General features: G+C 38.0%; 2 protein-coding genes across 2 annotated transcripts in view; one reads left to right on the top strand and one right to left on the bottom strand.

Moving 5' to 3' along the window:
- Positions 1 to 20,391, bottom strand: part of LOC109430547 (uncharacterized) — a 776,197-nt gene that overhangs the window by 352,969 nt on the left and 402,837 nt on the right. The gene's annotated exons all lie outside the window — the stretch shown is intronic.
- Positions 842 to 19,041, top strand: LOC115260130 (estradiol 17-beta-dehydrogenase 11-like). Its single transcript, XM_029861036.2, has 5 exons — positions 842 to 1,648; positions 17,535 to 17,607; positions 17,679 to 17,862; positions 17,921 to 18,043; positions 18,103 to 19,041. The coding sequence occupies exons 1-5, from the start codon at positions 1,067 to 1,069 to the stop codon at positions 18,179 to 18,181; spliced, it is 1,041 nt and encodes a 346-aa protein (XP_029716896.1). The 5' UTR covers positions 842 to 1,066; the 3' UTR covers positions 18,182 to 19,041.

Raw genomic sequence — 20,391 nt, 5'->3', positions numbered from 1 at the left:
TCACCGTGTATAAGAAATTTTATTCTATTTTGTTTTAACATGATTAAAACAACCCAGCCAAGGGAATTTTCTTCGTTTAAATTCATTTCACGTAATAACTTGCAATTTTTTATTAGAAAAACGAATGTTCAAATTTTCGATTTTTTCTAGATATATGGGACAATATGGGGCACGGTGAATGGAGACCATTGATTTTTAGGGTACCCATTTACCGTGCCTTTTTGTTTCAATTAAAAAGTACGAGTAATTGTACTTTCTTGTTAAACTTACTTCGGTAATGCAAAATACATACCTGATATGTGAATTTAATTGCTTCTTGGTGGAATAAAAACGTTACTACATTTAGTTTATCTCTTAAATCACCTTAGCGCAGTTTTCGTTTTTTCACTATGAATGTAGTGAACGAGCAGAAACCTGCTTCATGTAAACACACTTTAGTGTCAAAATGATACTTTTAAATGTTTCTAATGAGCGTTTTGACATGGTAACAATACATTAGTGTTGTATTGGTGAAATTGAAGGGAAACTGTCATATCATTCAATCATAATATGGAAATAATGAAAAAATATTCGAAGGCACACGGTGAATGGAGCCCCCACGGTGAATGGCGCCTTGACGGTACCAATCTACATATTTTGAAAACATAATTCATTTCATAAATAAAATTTGTGTTGATCGAAAATATTAAGATAGTACAGTAATGGAGCGCATTCAACCTTTTTACCCTATTAGAAATTGAGCATTTTTAGAAAACACCTCGCTCTTGACATACATAATTGCTACAATCAAAGCATTTAATCGCATAATGTTTTCAGTGGAGAAGTTCTCACGAAAGGCATACGGCTAATTCAAACTACATCTGTCTCTCGACTGCAACGCATCGTTAGAGAATCGAATATCGTATGGAGCACGTGCCCCCAGGGCGAACTTAGAACGAAAAGCTCTGGCTGCCAGTTACAGTCAACCCACAGCGCAGCGCAGTCAATCTTTAGGTGCGAATCGAAACGGTCGGCCCGGGCTAGAACAACTTGCTTCGAAAGAACGTAAACTAGCCAACCAGTCAGCATGGTTGTTGTTCAAGAGCAGTACTTCAAACACGCGGACGGTGCCTACGAAGCGGCCGCCGTTAAGCGCCGGCGCCCCGACAAACCTTTTAGCCTTGACAGACTGGAGAAGAACGTGCGGTTTGCGCTGGTGGAAATTGTTCCGAAAGTGGTTAAAGTGTTGTTATTGCTAGTTCCTGCGCTTGTACGCGACTTTGTGCAGTTGGTGGCGCCGGCGAAAAAGAAATCTATCGGGGGCCAGGTGGCTCTGGTCACCGGCGGTGGCAACGGTCTGGGCCGAGCGCTCTGCTTCCGATTGGGTCAGGAAGGCTGTTCGGTGGCCGTTGCCGATATTGATGTGGTCAGTGCGCGTCAGACGGCCGAAGAAGTGCGGGCCAGGTTCGGAGTGAAGGCCGATGCTTTTCACGTCGATGTAAGTGATTACGACTCGGTTTGCCAGCTGAAGAAGGCCATCGAATCGTCACTGGGCAATGTTGATATTTTGGTGAATAATGCGGGTCTGCTGGCCATGCTTTCTCTGTCCGAAGGAAAGCCTGAGGATGTCCAGCGGATAGTGAACGTCAACCTGTTGTCGCACTTTTGGGTAAGTTTGAAGAATAACCATCTCGAGCAGAAGGAAATACTTTACAAATACCATACAAAGAGCAACCTGTATTGCTATGTTAAATATTTTAATATATTTAAAAAAAAAGCATCATAATAACAATTGGAGTCATTTGAGCCTATGTATATAAAATGCAGTGGCATACGTGGGACCGCGCATAACTTGCAAACGGATGATCCGATTTGGGTTGTCTAAGTTTTGTCCTGTTAGTTTTCAGCCAAGAAAGGTTTATGAGCCGAAAACATATAGGAATATCAAGATTTTTAAAAATTGATGTTTGATATTGAGGGATTTGCACAAAAGTGCACGCGGCCTATCGCTTCCGAAAGGTACAGCCGCGGTTTTCACTCCCTATTTATTTCAATAATTGAATAGAAAGCTTAGCTATTACATCATGAGGGTATTGAAAAAATGTATAATTAAATAGTATGAAATGCTATTAGGCCGTTACAAATATTTATTTCACTTTTTGTCCCACCACTCTTTGACGGGTCGAGGGGGGGGGGGGATAAAAATAATAAAGCATTTAAACTGAAAAATATTAAAAACTCATCGGATTGGTTAAAGAATTTTCACCAAAGCCCGATATTTTAATAAATATTTTTTTCTCTGCCCCCTCTAAATGCTAGTTCCAGCCAAAATTTTTTGAAGGGGGGGGGGGGGACAAAAAGTCAAAATAAAATTTGTATCAGCCTTACTTTGTTATTCAATACCTTTTGAATCAAGTGCATCACTTGCATTAAGTATGCATTCATTATTTAAATAACAAGACTTATTGTTTCCTAGGTATCCCAAAGTTGTGGTATTCGTTTTCGTCGTTTTCGTTATTTTGCCTCTTTCAACCACTTTATGAAGAGCATATCAAAGTATGATAGTATCAAAGATTAGTACCTTGATATGTTATTAAGTTGCTATTCTTTTCTGTTCAAAATGAACTTGATTTTTTATTATTTTCACTTGTTCTTGGTTGTTAACACCGGCTAATTAGAGTCAATCACGTTATTGAAATTGTTGGCTGTGTTATTGCACGCGTGCGTGGTTTTATGGCAGTGGTTCACAAACGTTGAAATTTTAGTAGCAATTTATGTTCGATTTCAACTGTGAATAGAATTGCCGGATGAAAGATTTGCTGTTGCCCTCATCAATAGAGTCATAGTCTGCATTCAACAAATCATTAGAAGATAGCCACAGTTTCATGTTAAGTTGTGAACAAACTGGGTGACAAGGAAGGCTGTAAACATTAAACACTCAATATCAATGTGTTTGACTTATGCATGGATCATCATGTTTTTCCGAAAACTTCAAAGCCAAATTTATTTTAGTATTACAAAATCTCCGACTTTGTATTAGTAGCCTCGTATTTTTATTTTTTCTATCTTTAATTTACCAAAATTTTGAGTTTGTTTTTTGTAGAAGTTCTTTTTTATTTCTTTTAGTATTCAGATAACTTATTTTGATATTACTTCAGAAACTACTTAATAATACTTGTAAACTTTGCTTTGTAACATTCAAAATTCATTGATGATAAACGAACAACATAATACTGGGATAATGTTTAATTGAGTGGTTTTGTTGTTCTATTTTACTCAGGTCATTCCATTTTGACCTGTCACTAACAGCAAACATTGGCAACGATGAACCATAAACCACGTGGTATGTTTTTTATTTTCCACCCCCTTTGATGGGTTTATGCTTCATGCAAAATTTTTGAAATTTGTATGGATTAAGGCAAATGCTTCCATCCTTTTTTTTGGTTTTTGATTTTTTAATAAATATCGAAGCAATATTTTCGAAGTCGGTTTTCGTACACATGTAGAGTGTGGATCAAGGTATCTCTTGATTTTTATCCTGGTGGAGAATGTTTTTCGTTTTTGCAGAAACCATTGTAAACAAAATTTCACTAAAAAATGGTTTCTGCATACATGGAAAAAATTTTCCACCACGAGAAAAAATCTGAAGATACCTCTACTGAGAATTTCTCAAAGGATTTCTACGGAAATTCCTGCAATCATTTGACCACAAATTTTCCCAAACGTTTCTCTGAGAATTTCTTCAATAATTTCACCTGAAGTTCTTCCAAAACATGCTTTAGGATTTTTTTAAGTTTCTTCCTAAAATGAGGGTGACGATGGGTATTATCGGCAGGTTTGTTCTCTTCGTCATGGGAGGATTTTGCGGGCCGAATTGCCTGAAACTTGGGCATATAACTCAGCTTGGTTGGGAAGTATTTGAGGCCAACTATGAGACCTATAGGTTTCAAAAACCCCCCCATGACGAAAAGAACAAAACTGCCGAGAGTACGTAAGTTCCCCTATAACAATTGCTCAGATTATTTCTCGGAAAATTTCTACGAGAGTTGCGCTAGGACTTCTTTTAAATGTTCTCCAGGGTTTCGTCTGAGTATTCATCCAGAACTTCCATTTGTTTTCCGAAGATTTCCTTAGAAATTGAATACAAAAATGGAACAAAAAAATTGGGGAATTTTTGTCCAAAAGCTTTAAACACAGAATCCGACTCTGTCTCAGTTAGGATGTTATTCAAAATTTAAAAAAAAGAACTGACGTGAAACATGCACGCACATGATCCCCGTCATTGAAAACAATGTATACTCAGAGCCGAAGCATGCGGTTGGCCAGGTTGGCCCTCGCCAAGGTCACCAGCCTCAAAGGGGTGCCGCAGATTCACCTAAAAGGGATACCTTCGTTGCCCCAATTTCGTCACCTCGCTGAGTGTGTTCCATCAAAGACTAACTCTGAAAGGCGCCTGGGGTCCAATGTACCCCAGGTATCCCTTTTAGGGTTAAAGCAGTAATTCCCAAAGTTGGCGAAATCGCCCCCCAGGGAGCGAAAATCAGGCTCAGGGAGGCGAAAATTTAAAAAATCAAAATTGGAAAGGGGGCGATTTTTTCAATTATTGGAAAAAATCAATAGCATTTAATTACAAATTGATAATGTAACCTGCATCATAAAAACTCTCTGACATTCAAGTTGGCATTTCAATTATTTTTTATCAGTAATCCTAGAAGAAAAACGACTTATTTGTACTGAATCAATGGCGTTAAAAAAAGACTGCTACACGTATTTCTGATGGATTTCTGGGAATATAGACATCTGAGAAAATCTATTAGGAAACTCCTATGGTGACCATTCGTAAATCGTGATTAGTTATTGTCAAAATTATGAAAGCAATTGAGTTTTTTTTTGCGAATTGATGGGCTAGATTGGTTTTTAGTTTAAACGCGGATTTCTTCATGAAATTTTCAATCAAAACCATTTTTAAACAAAATTTTACCAAAAAATGGTTTCTGAAAATATGAAAAACATTTTCCACCACGAGAAAAATTCTGAAGAAACCTCTACTAAGAATTTCTCAAAGGATTTCTTCGGAAATTCCTGCAATCATTTGACCAAAAATTTTCCGTAAAGTTCCTCTAAAAATTTCTTCAATGATTTCACCTGAAGTTCTTCCAAAGCATTCTTCAGGCTTTTTTTTAAGTTTTTAACAATTGCTCAGATTATTTCTCGGAAAATTTCAATTAAAAACATGAGATTCAGACGAATTAAAAAACGCTTTTCTGATGAAAATAGTCCCACAGTGTTTGAAAATATTTCAGAGAAGCTTTTCGGAGAAATCCCAAATTTTATTAGGAGGTAATTTGCAAACTTTCCAAAAATTCACCGTTAAATTCTCTCAAAACCTAGTCATGAATGGATCAGAGACGAACCAGCCAAGAGCTTAAAGTTTTTTTAGTATAGAGATATTTATTAATAATTAATTAATTAGTCATGAATGCTGCATGTTCGATTATAACACAGGAAGCATTAAAATTTATTCGAAGCTTATCGATTTGGATCACCGGCTTTTTTTTAATTTTCTATTACTGAGAAAAGCAACTTCATTTGAAAATGCACCGATATTTTTCTGAGTTGCACATTTTACACAAAAAATGTTTTTTTATTTGTTTTCCAATTCTACACCAATCTTGTTTGAGTGTGACAAAACATTGGCTATCGGGTGTTGAAAAGTTCTCTTTTACAACACTGATGAAACATCGGGCTGAGAATAACAAGTGTTCATAGGTGTTTACAGTCCGTACAATTTCGATTCAATGCTCAATCAAGAACCGTTTGAGAAGTAGGCACTAAAATAATTTCAATATTTATTGAACCACGATTAAAATTCGTTTATTCAAATCAAATGCGAACTATCAACGCATTTACAAAACAATTTCATGAAAATGAGAGTAAAACTAATTTGGATACATTAGTTAAATTGCACTATTAGCTTTGTCACAGTAGCGCTTTTAAGGGCTACAGCTAAGCACAGTTTCAGCCTTCTACTATAGACACATTTAATCTCACCTAGAGGGGTGAACAAACGTGAGGTGATCGAAAGGTGGAAGCAGCACTTCGACGAGCACCTGAATGGCGAAGAGAATGTAGGCACGGAGGACCAAGGCAGCGGAGGAAATGACTATGTTGGTGCAGCAGAGGACGGGAACGAACCAACACCCACGCTGAGGGAAGTTAAGGATGCCATCCACCAGCTCAAAAACAACAAAGCGGCTGGTAAGGACGGTATCGCAGCGGAACTCATCAAGATGGGCCCGGAAAAGTTGGCCACCTGTCTGCACCAGTTAGTAGGCAAGATCTGGGAAACCGAACAGCTACCGGAGGAGTGGAAGGAAGGGATAATCTGTCCCATACACAAGAAAGGCGACAAGTTAATGTGTGAGAACTTTCGAGCGATCACCATTTTGAATGCCGCCTACAAAGTGCTATCCCAGATCATCTTCCGTCGTCTTTCACCTAAAGTAAATGAGTTCGTGGGAAGTTACCAAGCCGGTTTCATCGACGGCCGGTCGACAACGGACCAGATCTTCACCGTACGGCAAATCCTCCAGAAATGCCGTGAATACCAGGTCCCAACGCATCACCTGTTCATCGACTTCAAAGCGGCATACGACAGTATTGACCGCACAGAGCTATGGAAAATTATGGACGAGAACAGCTTTCCCGGGAAGCTGACTAGACTGATAAGAGCAACGATGGACGGTGTGCAGAACAGCGTAAGGATTTCGGGTGAACTATCCAGTTCATTTGAATCACGACGGGGACTACGACAAGGTGATGGACTTTCCTGCCTACTATTCAACATCGCCCTGGAAGGTGTTATGCGACGAGCCGGGGTACGATCTTCACGAAATCCAGCCAATTTGTATGTTTTGCGGATGACATGGATATTATTGCTAGGACATTTGGAACGGTGGCAGAACAGTACACCCGCCTGAAACGTGAAGCAGCAAAGGTCGGACTGGTGGTGAATGCGGCTAAGACAAAGTACATGCTGGTAGGTGGGACTGAGCGAGACAGGACAAGCCTTGGCAGCAATGTTACGATAGACGGGGATACTTTCGAGGTGGTAGAAGAATTCGTCTACCTCGGTTCCTTGCTTACGGCTGACAATAACGTGAGCCGTGAAATACGAAGGCGCATCATCAGTGGAAGTCGTGCCTATGATGGGCTCCAGAAGAAACTGCGGTCAAAAAAGATTCACCCCCGCACCAAATGTACCATGTACAAGACGTTAATAAGACCGGTGGTTCTCTACGGGCACGAGACGTGGACGATGCTCGAGGAGGACATGCAAGCACTCGGAGTTTTCGAGCGACGGGTGCTAAGGACGATCTTCGGCGGCGTGCAGGAGAACGGTGTGTGGCGGAGAAGGATGAACCACGAGCTCGCTGCACTTTATGGCGAACCCAGCATCCAGAAGGTAGCCAAAGCCGGAAGGATACGGTGGGCAGGGCATGTTGCAAGAATGCCGGACAACAACCCTGCAAAGTTGGTGTTTGGTAACCATCCGGTTGGTACAAGAAGGCGTGGAGCGCAGAGAGCACGATGGGCGGACCAGGTGGAGCGTGATCTGGCGAGTGTTGGGCGTGACCGACGTTGGAGAGCTGCAGCTGCAAATCGAGTATTATGGCGGCAAATTGTTGATTCAGTATTATCATGAATTTGATGTTAACTAAATAAATGAAAATGAATGAAGGGGCGAAAATGTTTCTTTGAAGCTTGAAAGCGGGATACCTCCTAAAAGTTTAGGAATCACTGATTTAAAATATCTAAAATTTCTCAAAAAATCCGATTTATTCTACATTAATAAGACTAATAAGATATTCAATATTTACAACGATATTACCTGGAAATTTTAACTACTATTTTATTTTGAGAAACTATTTTGATTTTTCAGTGAACAAAGCCAAATCAATTTGCTTATGAAATTCTTGTGAAAGTTTCTTTCTGATAATTCCTAAACATTCTTTTGAGAACATTCGTCAAATATTTTACAGTGTTGACAGAAATATTTTAAATGGAAATTTCAATTAATACAATTGTTGGAAATAACTTCATGTTTATTTGGAATTAAACTTTTGTAAAATCCACCCAAGTTTAATTTTTAATTTCTCAAAACAAAATAATATTTTAGGAATCTTCAATAAATTTCACCTGCTTTTTCTTTGGAATTTTTTGCTAGGTTACTTTCACAAAGTCTTTCAAAAAAATTTTCAGAAATTCTTCTAGAGATTTTTTTTGAAAAATTGTCAAGAATTTCTTATGAAATTCTTACGGAAACTTCTTCAGGAGTCCTCTGAAAAAATTAAATAAAAAAATCTTCTGAAGATTTATCACGAAATTTCTCGTTCAGATTTTTTTTAAATATTCTTCCGGATCTTTCTCCAAGGATTTTATTACATTATCTTTCACAAACAACATAAGAAACTTCTGCAGCTATTCTTCCAATAAAAATCATTGATATAATTTTCTACATGTATACCTTCAGAAATTCTTCCACAGATTCCCTACAAAATTCTTCTAGGGGTTTATACTTCTATTTCTCAACACTTATTTCACATTTTTTTTCCTCGGTTTCACCTGAAAAATCTTAAATGAATTTCTAAAGAAATTCAGAAATTCCTGTAGAGATTCCTGTAAAAATATCTTTAAGGATTACGGATTAGGATTAGGGATCTGCCATGGATTTCTATAGAAATTTCTACAAAGATTCCTTTAGGAATCTCTCCAGCGATTCCGTGTCAAATGTCCTTGAGTTTTCCTTCATAAATTATTCCAGGATTTTTTTGGAAAATCATCTATAGTTTATTTTAGAAAAACAATATTAAAAAAAAATCTTCTATTGATCTCCTCCAAAATTGGTTCATGTTCATTAGAGATTGCTCTATACATTTCTGCTAGAATTCTTCTCCTATATATATATGTTAAGTGAAAATTTGGCTCCGAAAATGTAATTTGAAGGCAAAATTGGTGAACAAACAGTGATAATACTTCAGCAGAAATATAAAAAAATGAGATAAAAAGTGGTTTTAGCGCCTGGGAAGCAATAGGCCAACGTTGAATCCACTAATAGGCCAATTTTTGTACCGTAGACCAACGTTGCATACCATCGCATCGAATCTTTTCAACGTAATTAAGTAAGTTCTTGAATATTTACGCTAGTTTGCTTCGAATAGGAGAAACATGCACTGCCTAGAGTGCGTGATAGGGTCAACACATCATTTCTAATGCTTTTAATTCACGAGTTATGGTCAAAATTGTCAAGGTGGCTGGCATATTAAGCCAAGGAATGGTACACATACCCTATTTTGATTGAGCTTCAGAAGAAACCTTTTGTAAAGCTAGTGGAAAATTCTGTTTTTTTTGTGTTTGTATTAACTTAAATGCTAATTCTGCACTTCGGAAAATTCTGTCAAAACCAATAGAAAAAATATCGAAAATTTGTAATAATTTGTATAGGTGGAGCGATGACAAAGACCGCCAGCTAGGAGTTGTGTGCCTATTTGGTAGTGCAGCCTGGACACTGTTGTCTTTCTTACTTCAACTAGATTGAGGAGGTACGATCCGAGCGTCTGTTCACCAAGGAGGTGCGGCTCAAACAGCGTCTGTTCTGGCATCCAGCGGTTGAGTAAGAAATGCTGCATCACGCCCAGCTAGACCAAGGTGGTAGTCCAACCAGCGTGGTCGTCCCAGTGTTGATTGGGACGTTAAACAGAACTGGCACGATGGCCCTCCGGCGAGACAGGAGTGTTGGCGTAGCCCCAATAAGCCACCCGTGAAAATCCCCATTGCGAATAACATAGGAGAAAATACGACTCGATCGAGAGGTGGCAGCAACATTACGATGAGCACCTCAATGTCGACGTTGCAAGCACCGAAGGTGGCGTGGTAACAGATCTAGGAGTATGTGCACAGGTCAAAAGACTTCCGGTCCTTGACCTCCAAGAGAATCAGAGGGAGGTTAGCCGGTTGAAAAACAACAGGCAATCTTCATTCGGCGTAGTTTCAACGGAGCAAAATGTAGTCCACTAAGTATCCATGTATGAATTTCTGAACTGATAAAGTAGGGTATTGCTTCCCTTGCATGTGGCTCCCATTTTCATCCTACAAAAAACAAAGGACTGAAGCGCTGTTTGTTTTGTTTCTTATCTTTGTATTTTTTGTTAGAAGTGAGTACCCATGAAAACAAATTGGAATCGGTGCCGTAATCGCTTGTTTGCGAATAGGATGAATATGGGATTGTGAGATTACTGATGGCACTCATACCCTACACTCTTGATTGTGTACACAGTTATGACTTTTATTTTATCGTACTCCTGTTACACCCACTGTGGAATCCGCTATGATTCCGATTGAACTACAGAATAACCTTCCAAAAATCATCGATGGTGAGTGACACCGTGTTATAGGAATCCTGTCTGTATGAAGTATTAGAACGTTTGTTAGGTATTGGACCTGCTCGGCAACGATCTAGAACAAATTACTCAAAACGCCCAACGTGGTTTGCCTTTAAAAATATGTATCAGCTCATCCAAATGAATAAGCACAAGATATTGTAAGCGGGTCAAAATTATCATACAATTATGAAGGGTGAGCCTCCAAACCGCAAAGTGGTCCACCCCGGTCGTTTAGTTGACAGCCACTAGCACGCAGCGTCACACTATTATTGCCATCAAAGGTACCTAGCTAGTAGCTGAGTAGATTAACGCTAAAGCGTGAACCGATGCGATGCAAGTATAATTAACGATGCTAGGTCAAGTTGAGCTCGCCGGCTCAACCCCACACACATTCACCTTTTCTGGGAGGGTGAGCGCTCTCCGAAAGTCAAAGTGAATGGCTTTGTGGTGGGCAGTCAGTGGTGGCAGGCAGCAGCGGGGTGGGTAGTAATTATTATCGGTAGCAGACTATTTAGATGTTTACATTCTTTTTAATTCGTTTTTGGCTACCGTAATTGGAGAAGCGTGACGGCTGTGTGTATGTTTGTGTGTAGTAATAAGTAATAATATGCAAACTGAATCGCCTCTATGTTGCCGGCAGTATGGTAGCATCACGATAAATTTACATCACTCGATTTGAGTTGTGCTGACGGTAAGCTTTCACTGTTTTTGTTTATGCTTAGCCGGTTCGACGGGGTTTTGGTAGGTCCCATGCATGCGGAAGCTAACGAATGTATTTCGAAGTGACGCTTTGCTATTTGCGTTAACGTAGAAAGCAAGAACTAGCCCGATAGTGGACCAATTGATCATCAAACTGCCTTCGGTAAAAATGTAGGTTTTTACCATACCAACAGTGTATCAAACAATAGTCCGTACAGCAAAATTTTCGTCAAACTAATGTTCTATTCGAATGTTCATAACTTTTATCATATGTTGATCAATAATTGTGCAAAGTATTTTCAATTATTTAAAACTCTCTTAATGTAATACTCTTTTAGAGGACCTACCAAACTACATTTGCAAAGTAGGTCCTAAGCATTTTTGTTCAATTTATGCACCTTTATTAGTGTAAAACATTTAGCAGATTATACGTCCAAAATATATTATGAACATCATCAACTATAACAGATTTTTTAACACATTTACATGTGTTAATGTTCCCTCAGAAAAGTTTGAAAATATTTCATCCAATATTCTTTGTGATATAAAGTATTGGAATTTTGTTTAATAAACCATCAAGCTTTACTAAAAGTTCTGTATTTTTCAGAAAGCTTATACAATCTTGCTCAATGATTTACCAAGACTTCATATATGGTTTATATTTGGGCAAAATTTTAGCGTTTTTGATTGAATAATATATGAACATTTGAATGAAATATTATTTTGACGAAAAAAGGCTGTACGGACAATTGTTTGATACACTGTACAAGTTTCCCATACACGAAATTTTTGCAAAACTTGAAACAAAATCTTCAAATTTATAATTTAATTCTAAGAGGAACATGCTATGTTTTTCTAGGAAACCAGAACGATTATATTCTTTAGAAACAAATGATCAATTATAAGATTTTGTTTCACGTTTAAAAAACCCCTAGTGGAACTAGAAGAAAAACCCTAGAGGAACTGCAGGTTTGCCTGAAGTAAACCCTGTAGAAATCCTTGAAGGAATTTCTGAAAGTATACCTGGAGGAATCCCTGAATGAATTTCTGGAGAAATCCTTAGAGCAAATATGGGAGGATTCCATGGATAAATTTTTGAAGCATTAGCTTGAAGAATCCCGGGAGGAATCCTTGAAAGAATGTTTGGATGAATTCCTGGATGAGTTTCTAGAGACAAACGCTTAGGAACATCCTTAGAGCAATTTCTGGAAAAACCCCCTAAAGCAATTCCTAGAGGAATCTCTGGCGGAAATCCTGGAGGAACTTCTGGGAAAGTCCTGGCAGAATCCTTAAAGAAATTCCTGGCGAAACCCCTGGAGAAATTCCTGGAGGAATTTCTGAAAGTATATTTGGAAAAAGCGCGAGTTCTTGGAGAAATCCCTGAAGCAATTTTCCCTGTAGGCATCCATTGGAGAAATCCCTGGACGAATGCCTGGAGTATTCACTGGATACAATTCTAGAGAAATGCCTGGATGAATCCATGGGGGAATTCCTAAAGAAATTCCTGGAGGATTTTTTGCAGGGATACCTGAAAAAACCCTGAAGGAATCCCAGAAGGCATTCCAAGAGAAATTTCTGGAGGACTTACTGCAGAAATTCTTGGATGAATTCTTTGAGCAAACACTGGGAGAAATCCTGAAGGAATCCTTGGATGAATTCCTAGAAGATTCTCTAGAAAAATTCTAAGAGGAATACCTGGAGAAATTTCTTAAGAAACCTCTTGGGAAATTTCTGAAAGGAATCCGTAGAGAAATTTCTGGAGAAATTCTCGGTAGAACCTCTGGGGAGTTCTTGAAAGAATCGCTGGAGAAATTAATGGATGAATCCCTGAAGGAATCTCTGAAGCAATTTCTGGAGGAACCTCAGGAGGAATGCCTGAAGGAACTTCTGTACAAACTCCGGGAGGAATTCCTGGAGATATCCCTAGAGGAATTATTGGGATTCTTCCGAGGAACTGTTCCTAGAAGAATTTCTGGAAGAATTCCTGAATGAAATTCTGGAGAAATCTATAGATTAATTCTGGGAGGAATCCCTGGAGATATTTCTGGAGAAATTCCTAAAAGAATTCCCTGAGAAATTGCTGGTGGATTTCCAGGACGAATTCTTGAAGGAGAGGATTCCGGGAGGAATGTCTTGATGAATAACTGGAGGAATCATCGGAGGAATCCCTGGAGGGATCTTGGAGAATCTTTAGATAAATCCCTGAAGGAGTTCCTGGTAAATTCCTGGAGAATTCTTGGAGGATAAATTTCTGGAGAAAACCATGAAATAATTCCTGGAGGAATCTGAAGAAATTCTTGGAGGATAAATTCCTGGAGGAAACCCTGGAAGGATTCCCGGAGGAATTCCTGGAAAAAATCCTGGAGGAGTTACTAAAGAAATTCTTGAAATAATTTCTGAAAGAATCCCAGGAGAGTTTCCTGGAGAGATTCCTGGAGGAATTGTTGTATGAATTTTCGAAGGAATTCTTGGATCAATTCCTATTTCTCCAGGTGTTGATATTTCTTGGGATTTCTGGAGATATTCTTCACTCCTGGAAGAGTCCCTGGGAAACGGCTGAAGGAAATCCTGGGGGAGTTTCTGGAGGAATACCTGGACTGCCGTAATTCTGCAAAGTGACGTAAGCGACATTGAGAGTTTTGGTCCATTTTTTGGATATTATGCATAAAACTCTTGCTTATCCTCTAAGTTTATTTCCATAGATGATAGATTACGACTAGATCTTGCATTCTAATACAGCAGGCATACCACAGTGTTATTTCAACACCAGATATTACATATAATACACCAAAATATATCGACATTTTCAATGGCGCTTACGTCATTTTGCAGAATTACGGCAGTGGAATAACTCCTGGATGAATTCCGGGAGTAATTCATGGGGGATTTCTGGAGGATTTCTGGAGGATTTCTGGAGGATTTCCTGGAAGATTCGCGAAGAATTCCTTAAACGAATTCCATAAGGAATCTCAGAAGGAATTCATGCACGAATCCCTGGAGGAATTCTTAAAGCATGCATACTGTAACTCCAAGAGGATGATTTCTTGGACAAATTACCGTAGTAATTTCTGAAGGAATTGCTGGAGGAATTTCTGGATCAATATCTGGAGGATTCTCTAGAGGAACTCCTGAAGGAATGTCTGGAGAAATTCCTAGGGATATGTCAGCAAAAATTCTTGGAGGAATCTCTAGAATAACTCCAGGAGGAATCCCTGAAGTAAACTCTAGAGAAATCCTAGAGAAACTCTAGAGAAATCCCTGGAAGAATTTCTGGAGGATTTTCTTGAAGAAGCACTGGAGAATTATCAGGTAGAATCCTTGGGGGAATTCCTGAAGCAATCCCTTTAAATAATTCCTGGAGAATTCTCTAAAGGAACTTCTTGAGGAATATCTGGAGGAATTTCTACAGGAATCTCTAGCGGAGTTTTCAGAGGAATACCTGGATGAATCCCTGTATGAATATTCAGACGAATCCCTTCCTGATTAATTTCTGAAGACATTTCTGGAGAAATCCCCTGAGGAGGAATCACAGGAAGAGATCCAAGGCTCAATTTCTGAGAGAATTCCAGAAGGAGTTTCTGAAGAAATCCCAGGAGGAAGTATTGAAGCAATTGCTGAAATTCTTGATGAAATCCTGATAGAATTCTTAAAAGAATACGTAGAGGAACTCTTGGAGGAATCTGTGTAGCAATTCTTGAAGGAATCCCTGGAGGAATTCCTAAAGAAGCCCCACACGGTGTCAAAATCTCGATTATTATCGAACATTCATGTACCTCGGATTATTCTTCGAAAATGATTAGTATTTGGGCTATATATTCATAATCAGAGAACTAGAAAATATTTCATCGGCGAAAATTTTTCCATACATTTTGTATGGGACGTTTTTTGGGCTAAATTGGTAATTATTGATTTTTAGTATGGGAAATAGCCAAAAACTCAGCTAACTCAAATTTTCCCCGATAGAATATTTTCAAATTTTGCATTCATACATTGTAGCCGAAATTCTAATATTCAATGAAGAAAAATCCGAGCTACATGAAAGTTCGATAATAATCAAAATTTTGACACCGTGCCCCAGGAGGAAGAAATTCCAAGAAAAATTCCTGGCAGTTTCTGAAGGAATTCTAGAATGAATTCCTGAAGGAATCCCAAGAAGTGCTTGGATGCATTTTTGAAATAATTCCGGAAGTTGTTCCTGAAAGAATCACAAAAGGAATTCCCGGGTAAGCCCCTGGAGGAATTCTTGGAGGAACTTCTGAAGAAACTCTATGAGGAATCTCGAAAGCAATCTCTTGAGGAGAGTTTTCTTGAAGAATTTCTGTAGGAATCTGTGGATAAAAGATCTGAAAAAGTTCATGTCTACAGTAATTTCTAGAGGAAGGAACAATTTAATGGACTCCTTAATGATTTTTGTACAATAGTTTTAAGCCAGTCCTGCATTAATTTTTGAATAATCTCTAGTAAAATTTTCAGAAATAATTTCTGGAAGGTATTCCTGCAGAAATACTTCAACTGAAAAATTTGGAGCAATCTCTAGGAAGGAATTTATGTAGAAATCCCCGAAGAAATCTCTAAGTAATACCTCGAAGAATCTCTGAAGAAATTCCTGAAGGGACAAATCACTGGAACAAATCATATCATAAATCCCCGGAGAAAAGTCTGGATGAATCCCTAGATGAATATCACTGTAGCAAGCTATACGAAATTATTAATAAATCTAAAACCTAGTCTAAAACAGTCATTTTGATTCCTCGAAACTGCAATGCCGATTTGTATATTTACATATCGGGTGACCATGGCGTCATGGCGTGTGATACCGTCAATCCATTCTTGAAAGAATACAATCAGGAATCTCTAGAGGAATCGCTGAAGAAAATCCTGGTTGAATTCCATTCGCTTTTCTAGGAGAAATCCGACCCAAGAAAGTTTTCTGGAGATCCAAATCAAGAACTTATGGAGCAATTTCAGCAATCATTCCTGGAGGAATCATTGCTGAATGCTGATATACAATACCCAGTAGTAATGTATGGGGGAATCATTGAAGGATCCTTGGCAAAATTTTTAGACAGAGGGACTTCTTGTGAATTTCCAAGATAAATCACAGGAGGTAGTGTATGATGAACACCATCAGGAACTCCTGGATGAATTGCAGAATGAATTCTGGAGAAATCCCAACAAGAATTCTTGGAGTAAGTATCAGATTCGAAATTATTTCATTTCCCATGCAGTAAATGGGCAGATTTCTTACTTATAATCACATCAATAGATAACCTTCAACAATATATAAAATACTATGATGAAAAAAAATATAAGAAGGCCTGAAAACCACATGATCTTTAGGGTAATTTTCTTTTCAAAATATACATTTAAAACGAAATTTTGAAAAAAATATAACATGATTTCGATATAACTTGACCAACATTTGAAAAGGGTGTAACAACCGATGCAAATTTCTGCTTCTACTTTCCTCCTGAGCGTATTTTCCTTTATTGATGTAATCTCTGACCAGTAACAAATAGAGCAGACTCCCTCCATCTGATAACGGGATAAGTTTGCATAAATAAATTGGAATAATTCTAGGAAAACAGAAGAAGCTAAGGCGTTCAGTGGTTGTTCCGCCCTTTTCACATGTTGGCCTAGAACGTAAAGAAAATAGAAAAAAAATGCTGTTACATTATATCGAGGTATGACTGTATTGATTTGATCGAATTGCAACTTTTTAAGTTCGTCAACTGCTCTTCACGCAAAGCATCACAACCAATTATGGCACTATATGCGGAATGTCAACCTGACTTCGGCATCTATCATGATTTCACCAAGGTGCTAATCACACATCAAACACCATTAAATTATATCTCAATAGGTATAATGGGCTTGATCTATGAGAGAATGAAACAATTTGGCGTACATGCACATTATAATAACAGTTAGTGTTTCCGTTATTCCAGGCATGGGTAAGAGAAACAGATGCTTGCATTTGTTGATTGGAAGTGTGAAATTTTTGATCAACTTGACAAATTCTTCAAACTTGCAATAACAATTTTCTAGCTATCATGATGCCAATCGCAACAAATCTTGATTTTCACCTTGCATTTATTTATTATTGAAGTTTATAAAAAATGCAAATAGGGTGATTTTGAATCATTCTAATGCTCAATTTTCTGAACTATATAATTGACATAATGAGTTGTATCTATCTCGATAATCTTTGTCGAAAACTAGCAACAATGTTATCTTAATTACTAATAACCCATTCATAATTGAAACGCTAACACAATAGGCTTCAATCCAACTTAATAGCAATCTATTCACATTCGCACGGCTTCCGCATACGAACGATCCGGTTTAAACGAAACTTTAGTTGCCTACATTTGGGACAGATCACTGATGATGGATGTTTGTTTCTATTTGCAGACAATCAGAGCGTTCAAAGACGGCATGGTTGAGCGACGCCGTGGACACATTGTGGCCATTTGTTCCGTACTAGGTGCCTTTCAATGACAAAAGAATTCAGCGTTTCCCTTTCACTGAGCTAATGTCGCTTGTGTATTCTGACAGGTATAATTCCTTTTGGCCGAACCATCAGCTACTGCGCCACCAAATTCGGAGTAAAGGGACTGATGGCATCGCTGGAGAATGAATTCTACCAGGACGGTCTGAAGGACGATGTGCGAACAACGTGTGTCTACCCGGGGGGAATACGCACCCGGAAACAGTTCATCGACATGATGAAAGATCTCAGGTATGCGTGGCGTGTTGTAAATATGAACATTTTCATTCCACATATTACATACTTCCAGAATACCTGTTCAATTCAACTCGCCCGAATTCGTAGCCAACGCAATCGTGAATGCAGTGTTGATCAATAAAACTGAGGTCGTGCCGAGTACGCTTGGCATGCGATTTGTTGCTGCAATATACCCGTGAGACGCTTTCATGAATGCTCCTTGATTATTTTTTTTATAAATCCACCTAATTTCAGGTATGTGCCCAAATCGATAATACTGCTTGTGTCGGACATAGTTGTAGGAACTATGCCTGTCCTAACAAATAGGGAATAACCTACTGTTGTGTTCCGTGGGAGAACAAGCCTCATGCGGCTTGTAGTTTCTACATGATCGATAAACTATGATAAACTGTTTGCTTTAGCTTAGCCGGTCATGCGTGTGGATAAATAGGTAACGTGCATTACACGATCAGCATGTAGAATCTATTATTACTACGGCGCTGTGTCATCACGTGTGAGTGGGAGATCCACGCTTTCAAATTGCAGTCAATTTGATGACATAGTATAATGAAAGGCGATCCTGTTGAAAGGCAGAAAAAAACAATAGTCATGATTATGACACAGCGTGATTTACACTTTGGAACTGATAATTTTAATTCAGGTTGACATAAATGTAAGACATTGTGTAAGTGAAAATCACTTAAATTTTAGATCCCAAATTAGTAATATATTTAAATGTAAAAGAAATATTATTAAATGTAAATGCAAGATTCTTTGATTACGACTGGTGCTGTTTTATTGTTGGGATCTTTTCAGCGTAACAGTCTACTCGTAATATCATAACTACTGTTTGATTCACATATATATTCAACGTTTCGATCCTTATTGATCTTTCTCAAAGATTCGTAATATTTGTCTTTATTTTCGTCAAACTGAAGCTTTGAGAAAGAACCAATGAAGATCGAAACGTTGGATAAACAAATCACACAAACATTTTGATTTTACGAGTAGACTGATACGCGAAATAGATCAAAACCGCAAATGCAAGCAAGAATAAATATTAACGATATAGCCGTATCGATGACACAAGAATAAAAAAAATATTATTTATGTATGTAGGTATGTTTCAAAAAATAATGTTCCTCAATGATTCTATAAAAAAGTTTATTTCTTTCAAAGTAGGATAAAATTCTATCTTATGTGTTATCACCCTTGCTCATCCGACATATCCCTTTTTATTCGATTCTTGATCATAACAATTATCAAGCACAACAGTAAATCTGTTGATCAATCTGCTTTGCTAAATAATAAGAAAACGTATTTTAATGTCTCGAAATATATTGGATATTATATAAATTCTATATCTTCTTCTACTATGTGTGCATGCAAGAACACTTTTGCTTTTATTACTAACGTTTCTACCCCTGCATAAAGTGCTTCTGCTCTTGAATTTCTGTCGTTATCGGTTTTTGATGACATCGATGAGCTTGTTGGAAATCCAATTGTGAGGTCACCATACACGAATTATAAACTACAGGCATCTATTTATGAAGACTTGCAGTCTTTGAGTGTTCTCCATTGATAGATACTAGGTTTCGCTGGTGTACAACAGCACAAATTTCCCGTTTGAGTTGAAAGTACACATTTTGATACTGAGACATACATTTCATAAACGCAAATATTGGAAGCTTTTAACATTCTCAACTGCTTGCCCAGCTACCGTGAAGCTGGAAGGGTTGATAGTGTTCACATCCTACGATTTGGTCTTGTTGACGTAGATGGTAAGACCTGCCGCCGAGGTGCGATCGGTAGAACCATCGAGCTCACGCTGCATATCAGAGCGCCGTTGAGCTTGGAGAGCATTATTATCTGCCGTTTTGAAGTCATTTAGATGATCCATGGTAATGGGCTACCGGAGAAACCCAAGATTTGGTTCAATCAATGCAGGAACTCGTCGATTGCGATGAGGAACAGTAGCGGTGAAACACGGAATAAATCCATTCCCCTCATAAATAAAAAAATCATATTCTTATGATGTCTGCCAAGTCATAATATCATGGTTATGATTCATGAATGAGTTGACCAGAATTGTGAATAGAAACAAGCATTTTCATAAATTACATTCATGGTCTCTTCCTAGCGTTACACTTATCTGCCATATGCAATTATATAATTCGCACAGACATGTGGAAAAAGTTGAACCTGCTATTTTTGAAAAGTTTTTATTTGGTTAGGGTTAGAGTAATAAATGTGCATATATCAGGAAATGGAACAAGATCAAAACAGTGGGCAGCCTATTTATTGCACCCATAATAATCTAGAAACGCTCCATAGAAAATCAAACCGCGCTCCATAAAGAATGAACATATGTTCCATAAAAATATGCAATATTACCCATACATAATTGAAAACGTTCCATACTTTGAAGAAAACGTACCGGTATAACATAAAATTTTCTCATTAGAAGTGCAACTTTGCATCCATAAATGTATCGGAAATGCACTATAATAAAATACAAATGCTCCACAATGAATTAGAAATGCT

The sequence above is a fragment of the Aedes albopictus genome, chromosome 2, assembly GCF_035046485.1.
Source record: "Aedes albopictus strain Foshan chromosome 2, AalbF5, whole genome shotgun sequence".
NCBI lineage: Eukaryota > Metazoa > Arthropoda > Insecta > Diptera > Culicidae > Aedes > Aedes albopictus.
Note: the sequence above shows the minus strand (reverse complement) of the source record. Positions and strands in the feature narration are given on the sequence as shown.